The 26481-nt window shown below is 34.4% G+C and overlaps 1 protein-coding gene across 2 annotated transcripts in view; it reads left to right on the top strand.

The window, feature by feature from the left end:
* The window catches only part of GRIK2 (glutamate ionotropic receptor kainate type subunit 2), a 622789-nt gene that overhangs the window by 1732 nt on the left and 594576 nt on the right, over positions 1-26481 (top strand). Inside the window, exon 2 of one of the 2 annotated variants that reach the window (XM_063443553.1) lies at positions 3472-3875. In XM_063443553.1, coding sequence (XP_063299623.1) covers positions 3746-3875 — 130 coding nt within the window. In that variant the 5' untranslated portion in view covers positions 3472-3745. Of the gene's footprint in view, positions 1-3202; positions 3876-26481 lie in introns of those variants that run through there. The other variant, XM_063443554.1, reaches the window with a different exon arrangement.

Genomic DNA, 26481 nt, shown 5'->3' with positions numbered 1-26481 from the left:
TTTCAATTTCACTAACATTTTATCTACATTCTATATGACATCTTATTGTCTTGGAAACATAAAATAACATTAGTTGGAGAGTGGTTTCTAGATATTGCAGATCCTGATGCCTGTTATGAAGAATATATAATAATAGTGTTTTCATACACCTATAAATTATATATGATCTTCAGAGGATGGAAAGACGTAAAAATTACATCCAACAGCACATGATTTCTTAGTAACAACTTAGGAAACATGAATTACATGCTGTAATGGTACCCTTATTTTTTTTTATTTTTTTTAAAGCAGCACATATACATAGATCGTGTGTTTTCTGGTTTGTTAAAAGGCACGTCTTGTTTATGTATTGTCTAATGCAACTGTTCTGGATGAAGCGTGTTATATGTCCCACCCCTATGTATATGCTTTTCTTTAATTGTAATGGCATTTGGGTGACGCTCTCTGTGGTATCAGTATGGGAAACATTAAGAATGATGCACTTAAATTCAAAATTATCGACGTATTGATAAGAAGGATGCCCCTGGACGCCAGTTAATCCTAGTTCTAAATTCAGATATTTAAATAGGTGAATGGAGATAAAATGCATTGCATTAGGAATTCTATAATCAATTTTTTTTAGATCCAGGTTTTAAAAGAATTAAGATTGTCACCTATGCATATAACATTAGTGCTACATATGTGCATGTTTCATATAAACAAATATCAAAGCTGCAATAAAATAAAAGCCAAAACCCAGAAATTGTTTTTTTTCTTTCTAATTTTCCAGAATATTGTGCAGTAAGGTTTCTTGAATTAATGTATAAAATATTCTGTGGCCTAATCAGTTATCGCTGAACACACTGGTGACTTAAAATTCCAAACTCCAGATCTAGACTGTGAGATAGACATTTTAGAGAAAGAGAATTGGAAGAAAGTACTTTTGAATCAAGAAAGAAAGAGGGTTGGGGAAGATAGTTAAGAAAGGGAAATAGGCAGAGAGAGAGATATACCTGCATAGGAACTCAGCTGAACCTAGAAACAGTTAATATAGTGGATATGGATAAAGAGATATGTTATCAATGTAGCTTTGAAGGGTAGGATCAAATCGTGTAATAATGTTGCAAGACAGGTTACTGACTTCGTTACGGCTGATAAAGACTTGCAAACTGAATAGTATTGATGCACTCTACATGGTGCTGAAATATTCTTATTGATGTTGCAGATTCCCCAATTTCTACTTGTGATTACTTAGCTTCAGTATTAAGACAATAAACTGTATCCTGCTGAACCTCGTCAAACTTCTGCACACATTGTCAACATGCCCAGCCTATACAAGTTGGTAAAGGGCAGGAGTAGGCACTCCAGGTGCTGTGGACTACATTTCCCCTGATGCTTTGCCAGCATTACGGCTGTAAAAGCATTATGGGAGATGTAGTTCACAACATCTGGAGTGCAGAGCGTTGCCTACTTGGATAAACTGGCATGCTATTAGCATGCAATTGTCAATCTCCTGTATCTATTCTCAGATGTATAAAACCGAAAAGTGGATAGAAATTGGGTACATCTAGTAACGCTTTGAAGTTCATTATAAAAGGGGCATCGTGTTATACATGAAGCGGGCATTTAGGATGATCACATTAAATCACTGTATTTTACACATATAAACATTAATTTAGATTAGCATGGTCATTCTGGACATGGAGCATGCAATCTCAGTTCTGGATTTTCAGATCATTGCTTTAGTTAGACTATTGCACACACTGTTCCCCATAGAGCTACACGAATACTTAGTTACCTGTTTAGTGTCATCTATACATTTTACGATGAATGGGGAGTTAATGTATGATAAAGTGTTTACTGTATATGATTGCATAGAAATATATGTTTGAACTGAAGGAGTCGCTAGATGTCCTTGCATTTAGTGCACAATATGCTTATACAAAGTACTCCAATAGCCAAAGCATTTGACAGAATCCCTGTTAGATATCACAACTGCCCATTTGTGATACTTACATTGACACTGCATTCATGCTTCAATTTGGCAGGGCAATGATGTGTGAGTTTTATCTCTTGTCATTGACACTCTCTTATTTGTTGACAACGTTGAGCATCTATGTAAAGATATATATATATATATATCTTTACATAGATGCTCAACCTTGTCAACAAATAAGAGAGTGTATATATATATATATACATATAGACAAAATCTACATTTCCCATTGGATAAGCATAGAAGGTAGAAAATGTTGTTACTGTAAGCAAAAGTAAAATTTCTGCTTGAATGAAGTCTCTATGTACTTATCCCCCAATAACATCTGCTGATCGTGTATTCTTCAAAGCAATTGCTCCCTTAGTGTAATCTTTGCAAAGTGCTAAAATACCCTAATATACAATTCCTTCCTAAATGATGATAGATCTAAAATCTAAAGCAAACACAGTGGTTGCTTGTCATGGATGAGTTCTTAAGCTGTTACATTTTAATAGAAGGCTACCAATGAGCCAAATATGAAAACCACCTACCAGCTATTGTTACACAAAGGCAATTTGTTCCATTTTGTAAACGTTTTACCACAGCAGAAACGTAAATCCAGATGTCAGCTGTTAATACGATATAATGTGTAGGTGTTAAACTGCATAGATGGAGGCTTGAGATGACAGTAATCACGTTTAGTGTTAAAGTTTAGCTGTTGCAAATCGGTTTTACATTTCCACTGAGAGAGATCTGGGCACTCACTGTAGAACCTAGCGTTTAAGTTAAAGCGCGCTACTCTGCCATTAACCCTTTCGCTGCCCAACAGGGCCATCAAGGCACTGCCTAGTCATGCGTTACGCAAGCCTGGCAGTGAAGGAGTTAATATAGAAGGTAACAAGTCCTGCCAAGTGGTATCCACTAGGAAACCATAGACGAGCTCAGTGATAAACTGCAACTAGTCACAGATCAAACTTCTCTATTTTTTTTGTGCATCTCCAAATCAAGGCAGACCTGACAGAGCTTCCCTGTAGTGGGCTATTGAGATTCATGGATTGATTTTTCCATAGTGCTGTACACCATATTTGCCAATGCCATGACAAATCGAGCTGGAAATCAGTGTTTTCCAGCCCATGAATAAAACCAAGCAGATTTTCAGCACGGGGAATATTAGATCAGTTGCCTAATACAAATTGGGAAAGGCTGGCTGGCTGGCTGGCTGGTTGGCAGCCTTAAAAAGAGAAGAGCTATCTCAATTTCTCGCACTTAATCTTGGCTCCACGTCAGAAGCTGTGCAGCAGTGCAGCAGAACGGGAGAACAGAAAACCCCCTTTTCCCTGTGTCTTGTAGATATATTTTTTTCTTTCTTTTTCTTTCCTTTCTTTATTTTTTCCTTACCAGTGAATCGTTGTTTTATTTCTGCACTTCCTCTATGTTACCATAGCTCAGCGAATTTCCGAGCTGGATTACCTATTGATTGCCTTCCCTCCTCCCCCCCTCCCCTTCATCCCTTCCAGGCTCACCGGGATGGACATACACGTTTGGATTTCTCAAGGCTTCTCCCCCCGCTCTGACTAACATGGATGTCCCACCATTCCTTGCAGTTGAAGGTTGCTCCTTGGCGCAGTGAGGGAAGAACATGCAGGGATTGCTAATGGGTTTGGGAAGCGGATCCTCCTCGCTCTTGTCTGTGTGACTGTGACCATGCCGTGATCGTGTCTGAGGGCCATCACTCTATCTCCTTTCATTCTTACCCTGCCGGGGAACCTGACGTTCTATTGGAACCGTGGAATGTGCTTTGGAACCATGAAGATTCTATGCCCTTTTGGAACTCATTCATTCTTCAGGTGCACCCTAAGATTCATCGTGTGCTTGTTTTGGATAGGCTATTCGCAAGGGACAACACACGTACTACGATTCGGTAAGAAATCCTCTTTTCTACTTTGTTATGCATTGACTGGTATGAGATAAAAAAAAAAAAAAAAACCCCTTACGTCCATGTCTGCCAGCATGTCTTAGGTGGATTTTATATTATTTCTCTCCCCTCTCCTCTTCCTCTTCTTTGCAGCCAGGTTCTGTGTGTGTGTGTGTGATTGTATCCACGGCGAAAATACTCCTGGATGTTTGGTGTCTGCAGAATTGGATTATTGTCACTGCAGTCTATTGAAGGCACAGTGACAGCTCAGTGATAATAATCATAACAGTAGTGTGTCATTGCAAGTTAGCAGGATTAACCTATATCTCACATGTACCTCATAATGCATTGGAAAGCTGGAGCAAGGCTCTCTCACGCTTTCCTGCTTGTTTTCTTTTGCAAAGACAGGAAGTAGCTGCCGGTGTCTGTTTCATAGATCAGCAGCTACTGTTAAAATGAATCTGGCAGGAAATGTATTCCATGGGGTACCACTGTAGGTAACCTCATCCATTGACAGTACTGTAATAGATTGATTGGGGTCTGTCTTCTACAGCGACCTTTAGTCATAATAATGGGATAACAATACTATGACAGGAACGGAATACAGATCCAAACAGCTAATGTAGGTTTCAACTCCCATGATGCTTCCCCAGCTTTAAGTCTGGCAATGCATTATGGGATTTGCAGTCCTGTAAGAGCTGGGATTCTTTCTTCATGCCACCCTGCTAGATAATATGTGTCTATCCGCTTTTTATAGTACCACCGAATGCTAGTGATGTTTGGGTTCAGTATCATTACTGTGAAATAACTAAAAAAGCTTAAAAAGAAAATTTAAAAAAAAATCCTTTGTGAATAAAGATAGAAAAATCTAAAATCATGTGATGCCTTAAGGGTTAAAATCAGACTCTTGAAAAAGTCTGGTGCTTTCACTCTCTGCTGCTGGTGGTACCAGCAGTGAAAAGTTTATCAAAGTAGAAAGGAACTGAATAGCCCAAGCGAGCAGAACACATCAGCATAGAGCTGACACAGGGTTCCATCATGTTTAATGACCAATCACCACCTCGTGGACCTAATACAATGAATAAAAAAACGTGCAAAGCTATTCCATGCTGCATTCAGGGACTGGGGCTGTCCATTACCCGTTATGCTCCACTGGCTCTGCCTGTTTAAAAGGCGTATTTCAGTTTCTTACTGCTGCATGGTCCCTAATGACATTTTTAGGGTGGGAAATGATGGGTGACTTAAATCAAAGAGATACATTTGCTTGGGAAATAAAAAGTCCGCCTTGGTGATGAAGGCTTGTTATTGATCTCGTGTGCTGAATTCCTAGTGTGACTTTCTCCTGCCGCCATCTGGCTTTGAGGTGGTGCTTGAGGCACGTTGCTAGTAGCAACCATCTCCAGGAATGCCTGCTTCTCTGGCAGCAGATACACTGGTCCATATATCACAGCGTGGATTTCTGTGCACGTTAAATGTGTCCTGTGTGTCACAGCGAAATCAATGCACCAGCTAAACGTATTGTTATCATGCAGTGACATCAAGCACACATCCCTGTCTGGCCATTGCATAATAATAATAATAAAAATAATAATAACAACAACAGGTTATGTGCCCTATTCTACTCTAACACTACTTGGGGCAGTTCGTTACTGCTTAGTAACAATATGATGAATCATTTGTCTTGTAGAAATTATGCAGAGGTCAAGTAAATGTATTGTTAGAAAAAAAGCGAAACATAAATCACACACACACACACATACAGCGCTCCAGAATTTGGTGGCGCTTTATAAATAATAATAATAATAATAATAATAATAATAACATGTAGTTATATACTATAACTTTGAAGTGACAGAGAAATAGCATTGCCTAGATGCCGCTAACAGAGTGTAATCACTGGGATGAAGTGCATGCAGTGTGTATGCCTTTACTCCTTATCATAGATATATGATAGTGAACCTTTAGTGCCACCACACAAGGGACAGCTTACAACCTTCCCAGCAATGAGTGTTTTACAGGGCAATGCTCCCTTGACATTGTCCTGATTTTGACCATGACAGATGGCTTGTGACTGTAGCTTTCTCATTCCTGCACCATTATTCTGGATGCCTGTTTTCCCACATTTGTTCCTTACCAGGAAATAACAGGTCATTCATGCATTTGTACCTACCCCCTCCTTTTCACTGGGAGATTACACAATCTTTATAACAATAGTATTAAGCAATCCCTCTGCTCCCTTATGTTTGGCTGAGGTCAAGAGTTGTCTGGAGAGAGTCTTCAAAGCACAAGCTAGCCGCTGATTTTCTTCCTTCGCCTGCAGCTCTATGGCAACAGGCGTTTTATTTCAATCTCTTTTACTCAAGCTAACTATGCTCATACATTTGTATCAACACAGTTCTTTTGCCAGCAGCTGTTTTGCCTTTTAGTTTATGGCAATGTGGTCCGTTAACCCCTATTCTTAAAATATTAGAGGTATCAGGGTGCATTAGCTGTAATTTATATAATAAAGTAAAGTCACATTGCAGACAGAGTGACCAGCATCCTGTCCTCTTCAGCTAGCATCAGTGGAAACAGATTAAAGTAGCTCCTAGATTTATAGTAATAACTTAGCGACCAAATACCAGTTACGTTTGGGAGGGAGAATAGGTTACATTATTTGTCTCATCTTCTAATGTTGAAATAAAATAACATTTGAAACCACATATTTTCTCTCACTCTCTGTGCGACAACCCGTGTCTGTAATTGGTGACATGTTTATATGCATAAGGTATAAACATATGCTGCCTATTGTATTTAAAAATAGTTTTATTTTCTTACGAGCATAAATTCGAACAGCTTGATAAAATGTCATTTGAAGAAGGTTTAGAAAAGCATTTGAATGTTAAAATATACTGCGTTATAATTAAAGATGAATGTAACTAATATTGGGTTCGATTTAATAAAGGGGCTTATTCGCAAAACAGCAAATTATAACAAATCCATAACTGCCTTGTAATACGTTGGGAAAAAAAGCCAAGTTGAAAGGCAATTGAACACTAAGAATTGTGTGTTTTTCATTTCAAATATTCAACTTACATTTTATTTTTCAATCTGTTGTTAACGCACCCTAATTCACCGTTCAGTGAATCCACCCCATTACGATGTTGCACAGTATACTTGATACGACTCATTCTGACCGTGTGAAAGGAATGTAAAGCAGTAAGTTCAGTACATATTACAGTTGCACAGCTTAACGTATTGAATAATAAATTTAATGGCATATTTTCAATGTTGTTATGTGTATACAGATTTTGTATTTTAAAGAATATAGAAATATCTAATGGCAACACATTTCGAAAGACACAGACACGACAAGTATTTATAAGCCTGTCATCACTGAAGCTGTGTACGATAGAAATATTTGCAATTCAAACACATGTACAGGCCCACCGTAACTCTCATTATAGAGCATTTAATACATGTTACCTGGTCTGTTACAACATTATTAATCAAATAAAAAACATGTAATGCAACAAGTTTATAAAAAAAATCCTAAAATTGTGAATCACAAAATGCAGAATTTCACAGAAATTCATTGGAAACATTTAAATTGAGTATCCAAATATATTCATTGACTGAAATCATAAATCTGTTGCAGTATAAATCAGTAGTAATCAGTGATTTAAAATGTCACATTCTTAAGAGAAAAAAAACAAAGCCAAATGGCTACTCAAGAAAGATAAAACAAAACAATAAACAAACAATTCATTCATGTCTACTACTCTCAAGCACAAATCAAATTTTGGGATGTTAGGCCCTCAGGAAATCTTTTTAACCAGAGTATCTATAAAGGTTGAATGAAACCTTCCCCTGCATGCCATCTCTTTCCTCTGCAAAGATTATTTTTTAGAATAGCATCGGTAAGAATTGAGGATTTCTAGATAAAGTGAAAACTGTAACTCGTATATCTTTCTGTTTTTTTTTTCCAGGCATTAGAAATATATTTTTTACTTTGAGTAAATATTTAGTCATGCATACTGATCTTTATCTCAATTAAAATAATTATTTGACACTTTTTTATTTCTGTAAGATATAGTATTAAAAGATGATGAATATTCAAATGTACGTATACCAGTGTATTTATTTTAGCCTTAGTTGTCTGTATTACTTACAGTGTGGACATTTTTCTAGAACAACAGCCATAGTAACCAGTGATTTACACATTCCTGGTTGCCACCGAAGTCGTGGTATAGGATTCAATGCTCAATAGTACAGTATTTGCATTTTCGTAGGGCACTGCAAGTGTGTTCTAACTACTGTTTTTAATTATTGCAGATACCGGTTGCATTGTGGAGTACATTTAATTTTTTGAGATATGATAAAAAATGATAAATTATGCTTATAATTAAAATGCTCCCATGCAAGATGATCTGAATAAAATCAGCAGTGAAGCCTACTATAAATAACGTACACTGCTGATAAAATTGAATAAATTGTTATTTTATATAGCTTTTATGTTGAAATGGGCTTAAAAGTTCAAGACCATGAAAAAATAAAGAAAACGAAAATCCTTGGAAAGTACGTGAGGTTGAATGCCCCTTGAAGGAAAGAGTAGAGGAGCATTATTATTGACTGGTCTAGATTAAACACCATAGAGGAAGATTTCAATTTGATAACGTCACATCCCTTCCTGTTTTTCTTTGCTTTTTTTCTACTGACAATTTTGTAAGGTAATTAAATTGGCTGATTGAAGTCACAGTGGTCATGGGGCGATAAAGACTATTTGGATTTAATGGAATTTAAAAACAACAGCGAACAGCATAGAACTCTTACAGACCAAGAATTTTAATGGCCCATTCAGGTGCTGACTAAATAGAACACGCTGAACAAGTTTAATTGAAAGGGCAAACCGGATTAGCTGTATACAATCTTTATAGCTGCAGATAGGGGAATTAAAATTATTATCCCTTTAAAAGACTCATTATTACATTATCAAGATTTAATGTAGGTTAAGTAAGCTTCCTTCAGCACTGAGTTTCTTGAACAGAAGGGATTTAATAACAACAACTAAAACACATTGATACAAAAGAATTAGGTAATATTAATGCAACTCAATTATGGAGTTGGTTGAGGCTGCATAAAGCATTCATACATTAAAGGTAGGCTTCTAATTTAAGCTTTCCTTTTGTATGGGTTCTCGTGCAAAAGACTATTTCTGTTTTTAAACCATACTATATCTTTATTATATTCACTCTCTCCCCTAACACCATATGTTGCTTTAATTTCCCTGTTTGTTTCTTACTTTCTTTTTCTTTCTTTCTTTCTTTCTTTCTTTCTTTCTTTCTTTCTTTCTTTCTTTCTTTCTTTCTTTCTTTCTTTCTTTCTTTCTTTCTTTTTTTCTTTCTTTCTTTCTTTCTTTCTTTCTTTCTTTCTTTCTTTCTTTCTTTCCCTATGCACATTGTACCTACTACTTTCTTTTGAACTACTTTGCACCTGTAACATTGTCACTTCATTCTTTCCACCTACTCTCCACCCCCAGTGAACATAATCTCTTATTAGTAGATTTATGTTCATGATTTGTGATATAGACTTATATTGTGGAGTATTCATACTAATTTCTGCCCTGCAGTATGCACCTTTTAGTATCATTCCCAGCTAAAAGGTCAGTATAGTCATGACAATGCACCATAAACTATTTTAACTAAAACACAGGGTGTACCACATTAAGCCATATTGCTAATAAATAAATATATTGGTAAGACTAATAGGTTGTGCACTTCAAGAGTTGCAAGTAAAATGAAGTTAGTATGTTTTGGTAAAAGGAACACTTCAGGGTTAGGAACACAAAAATGTACCACTGACCCTATAGTGTCAAAAACACTATCTAGCCCCCCTGCCCCTCCCTTGCATTACCTAAATATAGTAAAATCTTACCTTTATTCCAGTCTGCAGCTGATCTGCCTACTTGACTGGCATCATCAGAAGTGGTGATCAGAGCCAATCACAATGCTTTCCCATATAAAAGCATTGGATTGGCTGAGCTTGTCAAGCAGGCAGATCAGGGGTAGAGCAAGCATAAGTCAAACACAGCCCCGGTCAATCAGCATCTCCTCATATAGATGCATTGAATCAATGCATCTTTATGAGGAAAGTTCACTGTCTCTATGCAGAGGTTGGAGACACCGAATGACAGCCCAGGACACACCTCTAGCAGCCATCTGAGGAGTGTCCAGTGAAGCTATGACTAGGCTGTAATGTAAACACTCTATTTTCTCTAAAAAGACAGTGTTTACTGCAAAAATCCTGAGGGACTGATTACTCAGCAGAATAAACACAACAAGCTTTAGTTGTTCTGATAACTATAGTATCCCTTTGATCTAACTATGGTAAATATTGAGAAATTGCTCATTTTATGGTGATAAGAATCCAGAGGATGCAGTTATAAAAAATAAAAAATTTCTAGAATTACAGAGAAAATCCTTCTTGGTGTTATATTTGCCTTAAGACACACACACTAAGCATCAAAACTCCTTCATCCTATAGAAGGGATATTGGTGCAAAGACCAGTGTTGACATTTGGCCCAAAACACACCACTACTGACATCATCAGCATCTTGTATGAGAAGCATTTAATTAGCGGATCACGACAAACTGCCATGCATGTTCCACAGGTCCATAATACTTCTTTATTAGAAGCATTGAATTAAACCAGAGATCATAAGGATTGATGATCACACCATGGCTGGATTGGAGTGCACCAAGGAGTGTGTCTCAATGTTGCATTACTGAATTATGTAATATATTTATTAAAGTAAAAATCAATATATTTGGTTTTAATGTTAGAGTTCCTTTAAACCTGAAGCAAACCTTGCTTAGTAAAACTAAACTGTATATGTCACATAGAGGTATCAGAGTTTGTATTTTATTTTATACAAGTTCTAAGCTTTTGTCAACAGTTACCGTGAGGATTCTATGGAATAAACTGATACCATTCTGAAAGATTATTCTCGGCTATTAAATGGAGCAGGATAAAAAAGATAAACAAGACATATCTCTTTCGCTAATCTTTCCATCTCTTTCCCTAGCTCCCATCCCTCTTTAATTCCATCCTCTTCTCTCTCATATCTTCACTGCATGCCTCTCTCTTTCTCTTTTGCTCCCTATATGTAGCTTGCATACATCCTACAAATAAGACAATACTGTGTATTCATTAACACAGAGCTGTGTTGCATTCACAACCAACTTGGCCTAAAATATGCGCCTCATGTGTCAGCTCACAACAATTGACTGCTATATCTTTTTATTTGGTTGTTGAATTATGTATTTAGAAATAAAGAAAATTAACAGACAGGTTTATGAATGAAGAATAGTTGTGGAATAGATACTACATTTGAGATTAGTCACTAGAGACAACAAATATATGCCCCTGCTGTTTTATCTAGGCTTAGAAGTTTGCCCTGCAATTGCTCTTTTTTTATAAATAGTTCTCACTGTGTATCCTGTTTTCTAACATATGCAAGCTTTATCTATGTTGCATGTCACTGTCAAAACATGTCACTTCTAGTTTTATTTAATATTATGCCTACTTATCCCTATATTTAACAAATATTTTTGAGGTGTGAAAAATAACATTTAATGTAGAAATCCACACCTCTTAATCCTACAACAGGGCACTTCATATTAGCCCCCCACCTCCCTTTGTCAATTACTGTTATACACTCTGTCATTTGTAAAAGATAGTGAGCACAGACACACATAGAGAGAAGAGGAGAAATTAGGATTGCTTCTATTTATTCTTCTCATTTGCGATGTTTAACTGGCTTTGCTTTGTCTGAACTGGATCATGTTTATGAAATTTATGTTGATTAACTTTCCTAAATCTTTACTATAAAATAAAGAGAAAACAGAGAATTTCTTGAAAAGGTTAACACATGCATGTATGATTTTCAATCTTTCATTCAGTGACGTACATTTCAGAGAAGGGACATTTACTTGAGAGATCAGTTTTTGGTAATATACTATATATTTATGTGTTTCTTGTTATTGGTCAAATGCCAACTTATTCTGCAAGCACTCCACATTGCGTTGGTGATATATGCATGCACCTGTGATAAAAAAAGTTGGGTACATTGATACCAGAGGACCCTATTTAAATTCTACAATACTGTATTGCCATCTTTAGAATGGTGTCATAGATTTAGACTAGCAAACAATTTTTTTCCTGGATATATTGCACATTTACCGTTGTGTAGATAATTTCATCTTCTTGAAAACTAATTTGAGGAGAATCCACATCAAATTTTGTTCATGTTGTCAAACTTATCTCATTGTAATTACTTAACTGTTTTGTTTCTTGTTCAACAATGTCGCTCTTATTGGTGTTCCATAAATAATAATAATTATAGTCATTTAAAGGAGTCATCTATCCAAATATTTATCTCTAAGACTGATGATTTAGTTCTCTGCCAAGGAATTTGAAGTTTTGAACAAGTTTCCTCACATATTTGCTTCTTTTGACATCAGCGCTGCAATTAAATGATCTATCGGAGGAAATGATGTATACATATTATACTCTATATGCAGTATACACAATAACGGGGAGCTAAATCAGTCGGTTGATGGAACACCTAACAAATCCAAAATTATGATTTACTATGGATATAATGATTAAGAAATGGGGATGCATGCCCTTTCAGAATTGCTTTCAGGCCTTAAATACCTTCTATTTCATTAAAGCCTGTGTTGATGACTAAAATGTTGTGCCATTGAGAGGGACAAAGTCACAGACTAATTGGCATTTTTATCAAAGATATCCTAAAGTGTGCTAAATATAATAGGCAAGAAAAAAAATATGCATCAATGGACAAATTAGACTTATTGTCCCTTTAAATAGTGCATGTCAACAAAAAACTGTGTTGTTTAAATTTAGAGTAAAGTTATAGTACATACTATAAGATATATACATGCATGCATGGGGCACAAGGGTGATGGATTTAATATATCATTAATATATGCTTGCATGATGGTCCAGTTTTGCTCAAATTCCGATCATTAACATGGAACTTCATATGCTAATTACCTATTTAAGGTAATAGAATTTATTGTAATGTAGTAATGTCATAAGTAGGAGTTTGCATATCTATTATTTCACTTCATTAATATTATTCTTGCTCTGCTGCTAATACAATTAAGTACTATGGAGCTCCACACTTTGATATGAACTCAAAGTTTTTTGGTGCCTGCATGTAAACTTATTAAGTTGTTCTGGCCCTACTTCAATTTGCAAGAAAATGTAAGGCAGAGACCCATGTTCATCATAGAAAACCTCTGGGAAGTATTCTCAAAATAGGATGTACAGTTGTACAAAAACCCAACTTACAGGTATAGAATGAAAAGCAATGATCACCACCATTTTGGTTAAGCAGTTTCAAATTCACAGTAAAAAGGAAGATAAGACGGTATTTATTTCAGTGGGTTATAATCTTGAGAGTTTTATTAAGGAATTTGTTTGGGTTTTCCGTAGATTATTTGCTAATGACTTTAACAGGAATTTATGAGATAGTGTATCCAAGAAGAAACAAATATCCAGTCAAATGGAAATGTTTGCATTACACCTTTTAGAATCTACTTGCATTATCATATTGGGCTTTTGTTAATCAAAGCATGGAAAAAGTAAGCATTTTACAAAAAATAAATAACAGAAGCGTACTCAGACTTTAGTCGATTGATACTTGTAAATTCAATTATTTTCATATTGATGTGTTCATGGTTCATGTGTTCATGGTTTGATTTTGTTTTCGGACCTTGCTCGTTGTCTCTTGTATAGGAACTATAACAGAGAATGAGCTCACAAGATACATTGTTTTGAAGCCCATCTTTTATTTAAACATGTCAGTTCAGTCTTTCTTTATCACTCTTTATATAGTACTCATTTCTGTCATGAGATGCCTCATTACAGGACACTATACAAACCTCACAGTTTATAGAACCCTGGAAGATGTAAGTGGATTAATCTCATAACAGCAATCATTAGTTGGTAAAGAGTAAGACCTGGCAAAAATGGGTTGCTCTGACAGTTGTGTCAAACCTTAGCAATATGTGACTATATCTTGTAAATTAGGTGCTTTAAAATACATTATTATTTGTTTGTCTGTGCTTTATTGAATACATCCTCTAATCACAGGTACATATTTTATGTATTTCATTTTACATGTTTTATTTATTAGACCCCAGGAAACTGCTCATAGTAAATTGTTTGCTATAACTACCCTGGCTTGCTCTTTGCTTGAATCCCCATTGACAATGAAAATGTCTAATGACGGTGTTGTAATTAATATTTTTAGTTATGTTATATTACAAGTGATTAACGGTTAACTGATTTCATTTAAAACAAATTTAATATGTTGTCAAGCTTATTCCACATGTGTCATTTTATTTAGCTCATCAGGATTTTTGAACAACTTTTTTTTCCATTAGAAAACAAAATTAATAGGTAACATTTTCTAAAATACTCTCAAATAAAAGATTTTCTTTCAATAGCAGGATTTGTGAATATATTTTCCACATACCACTTACTTTTTGTTGATTAATGATTACGGCTATTATTGGTAAATCTATATAACATAATCTATTACTGTGCCATGTATAAACTGAATGTAGCAATTAATCCAGATTTCAAACAGCCTGAGAATTAAAGGGTAACTATATCATTCCCCTTACTAACCTTACGCTGCCATTTAAATGGCACTGTAAATTGTCACAACATTCTTTCTACAGAAATCTCAAGGGAAGCATGCTGACTGGGAATGCATTCTAAGGGCATCTACGGTTAATAACAAGGCCCATTCACCCAAGAACACTGGGGATATTAAGTTACTGTATTGTCTTAGACATATTGTGGTTTACAGTTGCCCATATAAGCTTTATACTAAACAAAAATAACAATGGTAATGTTCCTTATCTAGAAGTATTTAAGTTATGAAAATAATGGGACCCATTTCAGTAAATGCAGTAAGTAGAAAAATACACTCAGAAAGTAAATAAGTAGATTTTTGCTTAAAATACCTGCTTTTCTGTATGAACCATTTCTTTCCATTTAATAAAAAAAAACATTTTAATTAACAAGCATTTGAAATAACAATATAATTTTTGAAATTCGTTTGGCACCTCTCTATTTTAAAAGAAAGCTGTACTTTTTATTATTCTTAAAATAAAATATTATAACCTCAAATAAGTAAATACCTCTTTTTTTTGTGCATCTCTTATCCTACTTTTGTTCTGTAGGATTGGCCTTCTTAAAGAAAAAATTTATACACCACAAAATGTGCACATAATGAACAATTTGTTGGTTTATAAATCTTGACATAATTCATGAATCATAGACAATTGAGGAATGCATTATGGGGTAGTTTCAGAACTTCAGTTTGTACATGGTTTTAGCAGATAATAGGCGCTTCTGACAAAAGAGAGCTAAAGATGGCTACCCCCCGCATTACATTGTATTTCCTGAAAGGAATGATAAATACATGTATTTATTGCAAAATAATATGCAACACGGTTATATCAGTTGCAATCTTTTATTTTCAGAACAAAAAAAAAAGAAATAAAAAAGATCACTTATTCTAAAGCCGCGCTTCTCAGTTTTTTAAAGCCTTGATTTAATTTATTGTTCACAAAGCTTTTTGAACGATTTCATATATTTGGATAAAATTTTAATATGATTTAATATTATAAAAAAATACTTTAATTGTGTAATATTTTACTTTAATTATGTGTTAATTTTCTTATATATGTGATATATATATATATATATATATATATATATATATATATATATATATATATTGATGTTTTAATATGTTAAAAAAATATTTTTAAATGTTTATCTAACAATATAAAATCATTTGAAAAGCTTATTCAACAATATCAAATTGAAACCTAAGCCTCTATTTGAAGGTACCGTTCCCTGTTGATGACATTTTCTCAAATATCATTAATGTAAAATGCAATGCCACTTTGGAAGTACTCATATAAAGCCATCACAATTTGGGTAAACTGTCTTCCAAAAAGATTTTGCATTCAGGACTATTCACTAGTGAGAATTACCAGTAATTAAAAATGAATTTCAAATGTAATACCAAAATAGTAAAACTGGAAAAAAAAAACAGTCAACTATGCTTCCAGCTTAACTACTTTGGCATTACGTTTCACTTTGAGTTCATCACAATTCTTACTTTAGTGTATAAGCAAGATAGTATTTTATTGAGCATCCTCATTGAAAATGTCTATGATAACCAACTCCCCTGATGGAAACAAGACTCACAAGGCATATAAATACTATGAGTATACTAACAGTGTCATAATGACAGGATTTATTTGTGAAAAAGTTATTAGAATATCATATTGAATAATACATTTTTTGTTCTGAAATGCCATCTTTTCAAATCTTACTACATAACAAAAGACATAGATACTCCAACCAGGTGGATTCACACACGTGTTCCAATAAAGGGACACTGTAGGCACCCAGACCACTTCAGCTAATTGAAGTAGTCTGGGTGCTGTGACCCTTTTACACTAAAACATTGCACTTCTGGAATCCAAATGGACTTTTGGTCTGTTATCTCAAGCTGGATGTCCTCACAGACAAACATACATATCCACCATAGCGTCTATCCTTACTGTGACATGATTGAGAATTTGAATTGCAGTAGCCATTACTATAATAATCTATTGATTCATGGTAAAGGGTTGGGGTAGGCAACCTTTGGCAGTGCAGATGTTGTAGTTTACAACTCTCATAATGCACCTACAGGCATAATGCAGGTAAAGCCTCCGGGGGATGTTATCCACAATATCTGGAGTACGGAAGGCTTTCTGTCCCTGGTATAGGGCATGGAAATGTGTGTAAAGCACCTGCTACGTGAGCCCAACAATACAGTTTAAAAAAATGCTACATGCTTGTTCCAAAATTCCAAAATAAATAAAGCCCCATATTACACTACGAGAGATTGGAAAACACCACTGATAAAAATCTTGAAGTTTCATATTCTTTTTCTGATGTACTGCATTCACAAAAATGTAATAAATGTAATCAGATCTGCACTACAAGCTATTTGTAATATTTATAAGCATCTGATAACAATCAAGACTTTTCAAATAAATGAAAAATCCAGAATATCTGAATGGCACATCATTTTTTGTGTTTGCTCAAATGCACAGTCTAAGTAGCATTATCACGAGTGTCTGTGTTTATTTATTTTTATATAACTCCCAGTATTAATATAGTTAATGTTTTCAGGATTGTTATCATGTTAAAATAGTGTTATGTTTTGCCATGACAGTGCTAGATTTTATGAAACCTGTTCAGGAGAACACGATTCAAAGTCTATTTATAAAACCTAACACACTGGGTGTTACTATATAATTCTATAAATGTTACTACTATAATTCTAAAACATCTATTAAGGCTAGAGTTAGAGTAGATGGACGAAGAGCATAGGTGATTGATTCAGAGAATTTTGTCAGATCAGTTATTTTGAATTTAAATGTGAAATTCTAATTGAAATTAAATTTTAGTAAATAGCTCTGTATATCTTTAAATCTGGCCACAGTATGAAATGCGGTATACATTGTGACTTCCCCTGTACCTTTTTAATATCCTCTGCCTACAAAACGCAAGCATTTGTTAGTGACAGTAAATATCAAAACATCAGAGAGAGACTGCTTATAACAAAATCACCACAACATCACCACATCTAAACTATAATAATAATAATAATAATAATAATGAAACAAATATTAAAAATAAGCAATTAGCTGCTAATTCCTTGAACATATAGACAGGTATAGGTGGGGCCATAATGTTGATCAGATATATTATTGCTGTAGTTTGAAATAAACAGAGTTTGTTCTTCACTAAGAAGTCCTGTGAGTGCGTCAGATTGTACAGAGACAAAGGATAAGCCAGTGGTTACCACTAATCATTGATCATTTTTGTATATCTTTTTGTTTATATAATTTGTTGTTAATCAACTTATAGTTTTTTTTTGATATGTCAATTTATATTGCCAGAAATATATGTTGTGACATCTACAATGCAGTACACTTGTGCTCAGTGCAATTGTTCAGTTCTTACCAACATTTTTTTTCCAATTGATTTTTGACACTTGTTCACATGTGACAGTTCAGGTCACACAAAATGCAAACATGCAAAGCAATTTGGACACCTGAATCCTTCGGTGGTGTGATAGTTAATGGTGTCACAGTTGGCCTGCACTTGCTAGCCAGCCACCACATTAAAATACTAAAAATAAAAACCTATGTGGATCAATATGACCCCAATATTAGTGCAAGTGATGTATAAAAACCACTACTCACTATAGTGGCAGGGGCTATAAATGTAACAATGGGGGGGACCTAATCACAGGCCAGCCTCAACCCATGGACAGTGGATTGGGGCTGTTTGATAATCAATGGTGGGGTACACCTGCGATTGTCCACCAACACCAATGGGCTTCAAGTGGGGGGTATTAAACAGGGTAAGGGGGTTGGACATGCCCGCCAAATCTACAACACAGTAAAGAGGCACAATCTTTAAAAATATGCAAATAGTATCTTGAATTTAATGTTTCCATTAATCACTCTTCCTTATCTCATATGCAAAAATTCTGAAAACATGATATTATTGCATTAAAATTGTTTATCAAAACTTCCACTTTTTATTACTGTTTAATATATAAACTCTATAGACAAAAACAATGACAGATACAATATTTCACTGACACATTTTAAATTATATTTATTTTTTTATATCTTTTTTATTTGAGAAAAATGTTTATCTCCCACTATACAATTGACATGGACACTTATGAACTGTATATCAAATGTTTACATTTTATTAAAGTATGTGATTATGGCCCCTCAAGATGTTATCATACAGCCACAGTGGTCAGTAAAATAAAAAAAAATGAGATTTTGCCTACAAGTACACTCATTCCTTCCTAACTATGTTAGTTATCCTACATTCATATAATTAAAGGGACACTGTAGTCCCCCCAAAAAACTTTAGCTTAATAAATCAGTTTTGGTGTATAGATCAGGCCTCTGAAGTTTCAGTGCTCGATTTTCTGCCATTTAGCAGTTAAATCACTTTTGTTTCTGTTTATGCAGCCCTAGCCACACCTCTCCTCGCTGTGACTGACACAGCCTGCATGAAAACAAAACTTTTTTTTATTTTCAATCAGATGCAACTTACTTTAAACATTTTTATCTCCTGCTCTGTATATTGAGCTTTAATTACATACAGTAGGCTCGTACAGGATCTAGCAAACTATTAACAGAGGATGAGATAAGAAATTCTAAATTAAACAGAATTTGCAATAAAGGAAATTTGTACATTAGATGACTCTTTACAGGAAGTGTTTAGGAAGGCTGTGTAAGTCACATGCAGGGAGGTGTGCTTAGGACTGCGTAAGCAAAGTGATTTAACTCATACAAAACAGATAATTGAGCAGTGAGACTGCAGTCTAAACTGCTTCATTAAGCAAAGGTTGTATTGGTGACTATAGTGTGCCTTTATTCTTTCAGTAAGCACCCTATCTTCTTTTTCTGCTTCTCCCTGTGCTTCTTTTCCCACATGAGTGTTCTTCATTGTTCCATCCCTCACTTTCTTTGTGGTTTCACGTCAATCCCTACCTCTCTTGCCTGAGAATTCTGTGATTATATCCCATAAGTATTTTAATGCATTTTTTCATTCTTTTTGTGTCCCACTTCTATTTGTGTGTCTGATTCCCATTTGTGACTCCTTTTCATTCCACATTTGCTTCCTACAGTTTGTTCCTCCATTGTTTTTATGTTCTTCTTTAGCACCCTCCAATGGCTTATGTACATTTTGATCCTTCTTACACTCATTTGTATTTTGTGTACCTCCCGTTGATTTTAATTCTATAAGTACATTGGTTCTTTTCTTTCTATTTTCCCGCTTTTGTTTCCCTCTGCATTTCATTGATGTTGTGTGTTTTTTCCTGCAGTATTTTCACCCTTCTGTTTTTTCTTTGTTCTTGCTCACTTAAACAAAAATTGATCCATTGTACTGTGATTTTCAAAGTGAATTTATGAAATGCATTTAGGTTCTCTTTCTGTGCAGAATTTCTGTTGTACTATAAAATTTACACAGGAAAAAGAGAGAAGGGTGATGTATAAAATTCAATGGGAAATAAATGGAGCAATGTCATCGCAAACACACAGATGCCTTCTGTAATGATTAATGCAATGGTGAAATATTAGAATTGCGTATTTATTTTTCATGTATTAGACAAAATGCAAACAAATCTATAGAAGTCTTTATCTCAATATATTTATAGCAAATGTTATGTTTAAAAAAATAACATGTGAGTACATATATATATATATATATATATATATATATATAAATATATGTGTAAAATAACAGATACAATTTGTATCTTGTAATACCTTTTTTATTTGGCTAACAGAATTTTGTAATGACGAGCTTTCGGGAGAACCTCCTTTTCTCAAGTCTAAACCATTTCTGAGCAAAGACAACATATATAATTCAAAGTTGATTTGTGATACAGGGGTTAAAGTGACATTAGTTCAGATATACACAGGTTTGATAGAAATGGCTACAATCTCTAATATATATAATCTATCTATCTATCTATCTATCTATCGATCTATCTATAGTTTTACTTCTTTAAAAAAAAGACAATAAGGAAAGCTTAATTGAACAAAAATGTGAGTATATATATACTCATAAGGAAAGCTTCATTGAACAAAAATGTGAGTATATATATACTCACATTTTTGTTCAATGAAGCTTTCCTTATTGGAACTAAACTAAATGTAGGTCAGTAAAAGTAGCTTCAACTAGTAAAAACTGTAGATCAAGCATTAAATGGTTTTTATGGTTCTTGGCTCAACTCCTTGGTGATATCCCTAATCAGAATGTAATGTATTCCTTGTTCTAAAAGGCAAGCTGGTAGAAATGTTTATAAATGTCAGCAAATTAGCTGAAATTAAAATCTGAATTGGCTCTTTTTTTTAAGATACAGTGGTATTAGGAGTTATAGCATGTATCTTCATATTCAATAGATTGTAATTTCAACCATATTATGATGTGCACCTCTAACCACAGAGAAGGAATTGATCAATTGAACAATTATTATATGTTTAAAATATGCTGGATATATGCTTATATTTACTAGAATGCTAAATGCAACTATATACGTCTTTACGTATAGTAAGTTGAATTGACTGATTGTAAGCACTGAATTAGTTCACAAGAGGGCATGTGTCTTACAGCAGGGCATGTATGCAGTAATGGCCACTCTGGGCCTTCTTAATATTAGCATGTTTAAACAGGGATTCATTAATCTGCTGTTTTAGATTCAAGAAATTTTTCGAGACAAAACTGAAAACCACTTAATATTGGGTTTGCTGATTACATAATTTGGAACAAGAACATCAAAATAGATGTGGAAAACATCAAATGTACTGGGATCTGTTCACTTAAATCTGAGTAGAGACAGACTGGATATTGACTTAGACAACACATGTTAATTAAAAAAGCTTTAACAAATGCATTCAACACAAAATGCAGGTAAGCAGAACGCAACCCAAAAAAGAACCATTTATGGTTAATTTGAATGATAGACGGATGAGTAACAAAGATCAATCCTAAAATATGTTTTTCTTAACATTAACTCAATTTAACAAAAGAAGACGAATAACTTTGTTTTTTTTATTTGTGTGTGCTATCTAGAAAGATTGAAGGCAATAGATGTGGCACTGTACATTTCTGTACATGTATTTACATATTGTACTTTGTGATAACATAAAATGAATAATTTTTCAAAAAGAAATAAGAAGACAAACATTTTATATGATAACTGAATATATTATACATTGTTTATTGTTTGTTATGTCAAAACATCATATGCATGTTTTAGTTCCATGATCAATAATTACTTTCCTCAATTTTACTCAAGTTACCATATTCCGTTATGTTTTTATGGTAGATATTAGACTTGTGCAAAGCAAGAAATTTTAGCATGGATGATCCATTTTCCCTGAAAATATATAATTTTCCAAATGCCTGAATTTCAGGCAATGTTGGTTCCGGTGAACACAAAGCACGAGAAAGTGGGTCATTCGGTGTAGTGCAAACTATAAACATAATATAATATTATGTATATATTTTGCAGTAAACTGTTAAGAAATTTTTTCCTCAATTTGGTTTACATTACAATTTGGTAAGAAAAAGTAACCAATATAAGAAATAAACAAAAGGAGAAAAAAAATCATTCTATATAATTATTTTATACATTTTGGAATAGATAGATAGTTATATTTTTACTGTTCCTCTTTTCCCTCCATTGGTAACTTCTCACCTGATCTATGAATAAAATCAATATTTAATCACTGTCTTCTAGACATTAATAGCCTTTTTTTCCCCATCATTCATCTCTTTTTAGGTGCCTCAACCTGAAACATGCATGTTTGACCATTATATGTTTCAGTTGGTTTGTGATTCAAGTACATTTTAGCTCAGAGTTTTGAAATTCCACCAATCATCTAATCAGCTTAAATTCGTGCAAATTACAGTTCGAATTGAAATAAATCTCCAAATCTAGCAGTCTAATTTCTGAGTGCTAGCATGTTTACTATTAATAAAAAATATTAAGTAACAGTAGTAGCACTTTGACATATATGACACAATTATTGCACTTTCTATAATGCCACTGTCAGGAACCAAGCCCTATGATAAAAAATAAATCTCTGGCATCTGGAAAAAAAATCATACTTGTTCTTTTTTGTCCAAACTGTCCTATATTCCATTTGCTTGTACTAACAGACTATGCTATTGTTTAGAAAAAAAAACAAAAAAACACAAACAGAATCGGGATACGGCTGTATAATCTATGGAGAAAACATACAAAAGCAAAATAGTGTGATACAGTATATACAATGAATCTTGCGCTGATAATAAATGCACTCACAAGATGGTGAAGAAAAAAGCGCCCATAAGGTGCCTCCCCTGATGGTATGGGGGGCCAGTAATCCCCTTGCCAATGCGGAATAGCCAGTGGTACACGGGACTCCAAGTAGGTAGTAATCAAAATCCAATTATTTTATTTTATTTAAAAGGTGAAACACACCATAAAAATAAAAATTAAGAATGCGGCAATAGGTCACACGTGTTTCGTTCAAACAAGAACTTCTTCAGGGACTGCAACAATAACTGGTTATATCTCTGAAAAACATGAGTTGGCAAATTTTAGTTCTATGTTGTCTATAGTCCATCGACTTACAATACTGCACTATTGGTCTCCTATTTTCTCTTTTGCATATGCCGTTGATGTGTGATACCAATCTTACCTTCTCATTTAAAGGTAGCCCTCTGTTTTGTTGGAGCCTTTACATACCATATGTGTATATCACCCTATTTGTGGGCTATGTTCCTGAAATACTGGTTCATCCACTTTGGCTTTGAATGTGACTTTCTGATATGGTCCTTGACTAAGCATCCTTCTGGTTTCTTGATTACTGCTTGTGTATTAGTCTCTGGTTTTCATATAAAATTATATAACATTCTGACTTATACTGTCTTATTTTTGAGCCATAGTCCGGTTTTAGTGCTTATTCAGTATACCTGTTGAGATTTATTTTACTATAAAAGGTTAACCTATTGTGACAGGCAATCCGTACTGGTGCATGCCGATTCCTTCCCCTTCACAGGCTATCTCCACCCCTCTGACGTCTCGACATTGGATTGGCCATATGACGTCACTCTAGGGGTGGAGCCTTAACATTTAAATACCCGGCGGGCTCAGTCCGACGTGATGCTCTTGATAAAGGCTCAACATGACGCCGAAATGCGTGTAGAGCAAGATGCAGCCACTAGGCATGTTTGTTTTGTTTTGATATTATTTTAAGTAGGGTCTCCTATATACCCAGTCAGTTTTTGACTTTAGAATTGCCTTGAAGCAGCTAGCCAGTTATAGGGTAAGCAAGGAGGCAGAGGTTATCTAGCGTAGAAATGTTCTTTATATTAGGTTTGGGACTGACCAGGACACCATTGTACTCTTCCAATAATGGGAGGAAAGTCTAGTTATTAGTGTCCACGAATAGATATCCTAATGGGAAATCAATTATGGTATGCTTATATCCTGGTTTAAGGTGTATTCTGGACACAGCATTAATCTAGTGTAGCTGCTGCCCTGCACTAATCCCAGATACCTTTCCCACATTAACTCAGCAAAAGAGGGATTGTTTGTTCTTCACCTCTGATACTCTGATTGTGGTCTATATGGTTAATAAAGTGGGGTGAGATACTATTATAGATCATTATCCTCCTTTCCTTCTAACCAGATTTTGTAAACTACTACAGACTGCTAGACTTTTACCTCATCAGTCCTACTCCAGTTCTATTTAAATATCTACCTCCTTATCAATGCTTACCTTTCTCTCTAGTCCAATGTGTTATTTTTATAATCTTATGTATTTAGGACCTTGAGCCTGGTCTATTTTTCCTTCTGATTTTTTATTCTGATCCCCATAGATCACTGTAATATGGTCTAAATGGCTACATTCTAATTTTGTATATATTGAATAACATTGTAACTTTGAATAGTCATTTTCAAAATTGTCTCTATTTCAATTTGGGTGGATCTAAGGTTATGAGCGTCTCTTTATGTTCGTATGGATATTGAGACACATATAGGACAGGTCAGGCTGGCTTCTAGGGTTTCTCCTATTTAATATCACTTTTTTTGCCACCCACACATTTTTTTATCACTATATATTTTTTCTCACACTTATATGTTTATTCAATGTAGAATGTTATATGTAAATAAAGATTAACACTCGTGTTATTAACAACTCTATTGAGCTTCTATCTCTCCATGTGGGTAATCCCCTCTATTTTTTGGAGTCGGCACCCAGGATATTTCTACTTGGGAGTCCTTCTCTCATAAATTGTGGTTTCTAAAAGTCTCTGTTTTTGCATGCTAACTTCCATGGATATCTATATTGATACCCTGAATCCTTATAGCAGTGATTCCAAAACTAGTGCAATAAACCACTACCTAATGGTTTTTATTTTATATAACACATTAAAGAGTACAGAGAACAAAATAACAAAAGCATCTTTAGTGTACCATTGGTGCATCATTGAAGAAGCATTGGAAAAATTGATAATAGTGCCACATAACCTCTAAAATATGAAGAACAGAATCCAACCATTATTATTAATATAAATATTATCAGCATATCATTCCTCTTGGCATTGTTGTTTTCTTGTATCTTGTTAAAGATATTGCATGTTAAAATTGTAAATGTGAAGTATAGAACACAAAAAGCAAGGGTGGAACAGCGCTACAATAACTGATCACAAGGGGACTGCATACCTGAATAGGAAAGTAACCCTCAAAACCTTGAAGGATAAATCGAACAAACAGAACAAAGTATACAGGTAGCTCCAAGATAAATACAATATTGTAGTAAGTAATCAAAAAAAGGTACCAAGTAAAAGATAAAAATGTCCTTTTGAGGTTTTAAAAGTCTTCAAATGTTGAATAAGATTTCTGCTTAGTGGTATCACACATCAATGGCACACGCAAAAGAGAAAATAGGAGACCAATAGTGCAGTATTGTATGTCTATGGACTATAGACAACAAAGAACTAAAATTTGCCAACTCACGTTTTTCAGAGCTATAACCAGCTCTCGGTAAAACAGATTACAGTGGTATTTAAACTTTTTTATTTCACTTGAAGAAGCCTAGTTGGGCGAAACGCGTTGTGATTTTATTATTATTTGTTTAAATAAAAGTAAGATTTTTAGACTAATATTTGCTTTTGGGCAGTCTTTTATTTTATTTTATTTGTACCTGGTGCAACCTATTTTCCATACAAATCAGGTCCATCATCAAAAGTATCCTAGGTGGGGATTGTTCCACCCACGCTTTTACCAAAGAGCGATTTGTCTGCTCTCAAAATTGTAAGTACATTTCACTTTACTATTACATATTTGCATATATGGAGAGCACAATGGGCCTTTCTCCTTAATTGCATATAATCTACACTACAACTACTGTCTGAGGAATATCCTACAAGTGGGGAGTTTAAATACCACTGTAAGCTGTTTTACCGAGAGCTGGTTATATCTCTGAAAAACATGAGTTGGCAAATTTTAGTTCTATGTTGTCTATAGTCCATAGACTTACAATACTGCACTATTGGTCTCCTATTTTCTCTTTTGCATATGCCGTTGATGTGTGATACCACTCCGTAGACATCTTATTCAACATTTGAAGACTTTTAAAACCTCAAAAGGACAATTGTAAATGTGAGTCTACCAGGCTACTGTAATTATAAAGTATATAGTAGATGTCTGTTGGAGTGTGGAATATCCAACAGGTATACATGAGACCATGCAGGAATGAAAGACTATGGTTGTAGTAAGAAAAGAAAATAAATCATAAGTGAGTGTAAGCTGGTTCATTTGAGAAAGGCAGGATGAGTGTCCAAGGATTTTCATTCCAACATGAAGCATCTTCTTGGGGGGTTGCTTATTTGTATTCCTACTTTGCAATTGTAATAAGAGTATAG

The sequence above is a fragment of the Pelobates fuscus genome, chromosome 2 (genome assembly GCF_036172605.1).
Source record: "Pelobates fuscus isolate aPelFus1 chromosome 2, aPelFus1.pri, whole genome shotgun sequence".
NCBI classification, from domain to species: Eukaryota; Metazoa; Chordata; class Amphibia; order Anura; family Pelobatidae; genus Pelobates; species Pelobates fuscus.
The sequence above is the reverse complement of the archived record's forward strand: the minus strand, read 5'-3'. Positions and strand labels throughout refer to the sequence as shown.